Source organism: Elephantulus edwardii, unplaced genomic scaffold, assembly GCF_000299155.1.
Source record: "Elephantulus edwardii isolate Elephantulus edwardi_28Jun2011 unplaced genomic scaffold, EleEdw1.0 scaffold00174, whole genome shotgun sequence".
NCBI classification, from domain to species: Eukaryota; Metazoa; Chordata; class Mammalia; order Macroscelidea; family Macroscelididae; genus Elephantulus; species Elephantulus edwardii.
Window position 1 is genome coordinate 72,357 of NW_006399924.1, and position 4,264 is coordinate 76,620.

Here is a 4,264-nt window from a genome sequence, read left to right on the forward strand (position 1 = left end):
CAGAAAAGTAGACCGATCTCACATAGAGGTTCCTGAAATTATAATGCCTTGATTCTGTTTCCAGTTCTATCAATGACTTAATCTGTTAGAAGATTTTTGTGATCTGCTTATGGTAAATAAATTTAACAGTGGAATATCTCACCAAAATATGAACTTGCTTAATCAAGCCTCAAGTGTATTTTAAAATGTTTAAATGATAACTAATAAATGTTAGCTGCTGTATATCTGAATATTTTATATTGTACCTTGTATAGTACATATTTTTATGTTTTAATACAAATATTTTCCTAAACATTAAAGGAAGATACGGATTTTGTGATAAGCCAGGGACATTTTTCCACAGTCAATATGGTGTTTATTTGCACTTAAATACTGCATCAGTAATCTGAAAAAGAGAAAATAGTCTAATTATGGCTAGAGACTGTTTAGAGGCGAAGGTTTCTATCATGGACTGCTTTCAACTGTTATATTTCATGGCACAGATTCAGTGGGAATCTGATCTGCTAAAATATTTGGGCTGTGAAAACTCCCACACTGTGACAGATGTCAAGTCCAATTAAGTGACTCATGTCCAGGTTTCTGTCCAATAGGATTTCCCATTAAATATCAATTTAGGGAAGAAAATTCCATCCCCCTTCTTAAGCCTTTATCTCTTCCACCATCTCTAGGCGGAATCAATTGGTACCAGGAGAGCCAAGGAGCCACACACGCATCTCTGCTTCTTTGCTCTGGCTCTCCCACCCTCTCCCGTCTTTCTCAGCGTCCCTGTCACTGTTACTCCGGGAGACCTTCACTTTCCATCTACCATTCTCCAAGCATCTCCAAGCCACTGGCTATATATTTTGCTACAAGGTAAAGAAAGGAAGGGATTGGGGGCGGGGGATGTAGCCAAGGTTCGAAAGACTTTGAAACTGGAAAATAGGTGTCTGTTTATACAACACACAAGTAATTGAGGGGAAAGAAAAAGGCAACCTTAGACCTGAGTTACAGTATTGTTTTCCTGGGAAGTGGGGAGACATCAGCTGAACAAAGCCTTATCTTAAAAAAAAAAAAATCACTTCTGAGCAAGATCTCATCTCCGCTCAGCACTTCCCAGTTCCTCTCAGCGTTATTAAGGGAAGGAAAGGAATCCAACAGGAGCCGAATCTTATCTGTACCATCTTTCTTATTGATTCTTCCGCTTGTAGAAAGTGGAGGCATCAGCCCTTTGATGTGATGGTGTTTATCTCTGCATCTCTTTTGTTATTTGTAGAGACTCAGAAGAGGAAAAAAGGCACGAGACTTGCCAAAACACCGCTTTTTTTAAAAATCAACAACGAATTTCTCAAAATGTTCGAAAACCATTAAAAGGAAAAAGGCATTTTTTTAATCTATCAACTAAGTGAATAATCACGCATACTATCCACCTCCAGAGATACTAGCATCCCTCGCTTTGGACCGAGAGCGATGACAGCTGCTTTTTCATTGTTGAATGTAATAAATATTTGTTGCTTTTAATATTTCCCGGAATTTCTCCCCTGATATTCCTTGGGATTTTAACTCTAAAAGATTGGAGAAAAGATTATCAAAAAGGCTTGTACAAGGTAAGGCTCTTTTTGTTTTCTTTTGAGCGTGAAACTAAGTTAGATTGTTCATATTGCATTAATAGACGCATTTCAGTGTCTTCTTTAAAATGCATACATGACATGCTACTTTATTAATATTTTAGCAAGCTGTATGGAGGAGAATTTAACATGCTTCTGAGGGGCAAGCCAGGAACTTTTCATCTGAGCTACAGCTAGCTGTGTCAAGGCTCATTGTGATTTTTTCCATTACCCACATATTTGTTTATGCGCTTTCAAGTCGAACGTGAAGGTGCGAGTTGTTCTACTTATAAATGCATCCGTGAAAAGCCCGTAGGGAGTCACACACAGTTCACTTGGAGCATTTGTTTTTATTTTTCCATAGAGAACCAATGCTGTTTGGGGAGCCAGGTTCACTCTCCAAAGCTAGGATAGGAAGAGATCACACACCCACTTGCTTTTGTTTCTCTAGGAGCAAATCCTCCACGTTGTGGGCGCAATTTCCCCCTCAACAAGCATACCTCGGAGACACACACTAGGGTCGGGGTTCGCAGCCTAGTCCTGACATCTGAGGGTCCGGGCTCACATATGCCTTTCCCCCTCCTGCCCGGCCCTTTCTAGAAGCTCAGATGCCCCCCAAGACCAGAGATTCTGAGTGAGTTCCCCCCAGAGGCGCGCGGCCAAGGTCCATTCTCCTTGCTCCAAGAATGAACCCGGAGAGGTGGCTTTTCCAAGAGGACACCGTTAGAGGAAAGCTAAGGGCAAGCTGTCTGCCACCTCGGCCTGGGGCTGCTCTGGGCTCTGAGCTTTGCCGGAAGGGAGGAAGTAGCTCGGCCCTGGGCAGCCGGTGGAGCCCACCTGCGCGCGCCCGGGACCCTGCCCGTCCCTCCTCGGCCTTTCCTCCCGGCGACCTGGCTGCTGGCATTTTCCCGTGAGGTGGCCTGCCCATCGCCGGACGCATTGTTTGCTCCCCCGCCGCCGCGTCTCTGGGTCCCCAATGTGTGTGACTGTCTGCATGACAGATGGTGCTCCAGGAGCCTGCAAGGGCACACGAGTCAATTGTCTGTTCAAAGTAACCTCCACGTTTGCTTAGTTGTTATTTATTATTATAGGCAAGGATGCTGGCCCGGGGCCGGCAGCTTGCTGTTGGGGCTGGGGGTCCTCCCAGTCGCTCTCCAGCGCGGGGCCCTTCGCCCTCCCTGCCTCGTACCGAGCTGGCAGATCCTGCCGAGCCGTCGACTTTGCCCAGGGCCCGGGGGGCGGGAAACATACTCCTGCTACGTTTCCCCGCCCTGTGAACACCCAGACGTGTTCGTCCTTGGGAATCGTTTGTGGAAGAAGAGGAAGAAGTGAGCGAGGCAGAATCATCCGCTGGTTTCTGGCCCAGGAAGGCACAAAATCCCAGTGGCAACAGTGCGCTGTCCCCGGTCTACAGGCCGGTCTCAGCCCCGCAGGCCCGAGTGCGGAGCGCAGGATGCGGCCGGTGGAGCCCGCGCCTTGGAGAGGCGCGACCCCGGCTCTCAGGCCTGCCCCTCCGGGTGCCCTCTCTGCCGGCTCGGTGGGAATTCCCTGCTGGCGGCAGAAGGCAGGGCGGGAGTGTTAGGCCCTAAGCACACTCTCCGCGGCTTCTAGACGACAAGCCGAGTCTCTTATTTATTGATCTTCTGACTCCCCCCCAGCCTCCAAAATGATGCTGAGTCCAGACCAAGCCGCCGACTCGGATCATCCCAGCTCGGCGCACTCGGATCCGGAGTCGCTGGGTGGGGCGGACGCCAAAGTGCTGGGCAGCGTGTCGGACCTGGAGCCGGTGGAGGAGGCCGAAGGCGATGGCAAGGGCGGCAGCCGGGCCGCACTCTATCCGCACCCGCAACAGCTGAGCCGCGAGGAGAAGCGCCGGCGCCGGCGCGCCACGGCCAAGTACCGCTCGGCGCACGCCACCCGCGAGCGCATCCGCGTGGAGGCCTTCAACTTGGCCTTCGCAGAGCTCCGCAAACTCCTGCCCACGCTGCCCCCGGACAAGAAGCTCTCCAAGATCGAGATCCTGCGCCTGGCCATCTGCTACATCTCCTATCTCAACCACGTCCTGGACGTGTAGGGCCCCGGGCGCCGCGGGAGGCAGCAGGGTCGGCGTCTGCGAAGCGCGAGCGCGACCGACGGGGGCGGCCCAGCGGGGAGGCCTCCGGGGGAGACTTGGCCGCGGAACGAAGCTCGCCAAATGTTCTCTCTGGTCAGCAGGGCGAGGAGGGCAGGTTTCCGACCCTGGGAGGAGGGGACGTCTGGGGAGCCTTGGGGGGTATTTTCCAGGGCCAGAGAACCTCCCGGAAGCACTCACTGGAAAGGAGCCACCTCTGGGCCGTCCTTATTTGTGTTAAGATCTCCTCCAGGGTTGTTGCTTTAGCTCACTGGAGACTCTGCGTTCTCCTACTTTAATCTTTCAAGGATCGCCCTGTTTATGAACGAAGGAGGGGTAAAACTCAGCGTACATAATAACTGTAGAGTATTTGGAATTTTTCTAAATTGACAAATCACCAAACATTCTAGAGAGGGAAGGATCTCTTCCCATATAAACATTTAAGGCACAGAAAACTGCAACAGGAAACTTTCTGTTCCGTTGCAAAGAGAAAAATATAATAAGATCCTGAATATAATAGGCAAGCCTTGAATATGTGGTGAAGATAAGAGACTAAATAGGCATGCTGTGG

At 50.1% G+C, this 4,264-nt stretch overlaps 1 protein-coding gene across 1 annotated transcript; it reads left to right on the top strand.

Moving 5' to 3' along the window:
• Positions 1 to 1,056: 1,056 nt before the first annotated feature.
• On the top strand, positions 1,057 to 3,657 carry LOC102849403 (helix-loop-helix protein 2-like). Its single transcript, XM_006895672.1, has 2 exons — positions 1,057 to 1,583; positions 3,242 to 3,657. Exon 2 carries the CDS (start codon positions 3,250 to 3,252, stop codon positions 3,655 to 3,657), a length of 408 nt encoding a protein of 135 aa, XP_006895734.1. The 5' UTR covers positions 1,057 to 1,583; positions 3,242 to 3,249.
• Positions 3,658 to 4,264: the final 607 nt, after the last annotated feature.

Bases quoted from the DNA above. Each gene is read 5' to 3' on its own strand.
- LOC102849403 (XM_006895672.1), top strand. From the start codon at position 3,250: ATGATGCTGAGTCCAGACCAAGCCGCCGACTCGGATCATCCCAGCTCG.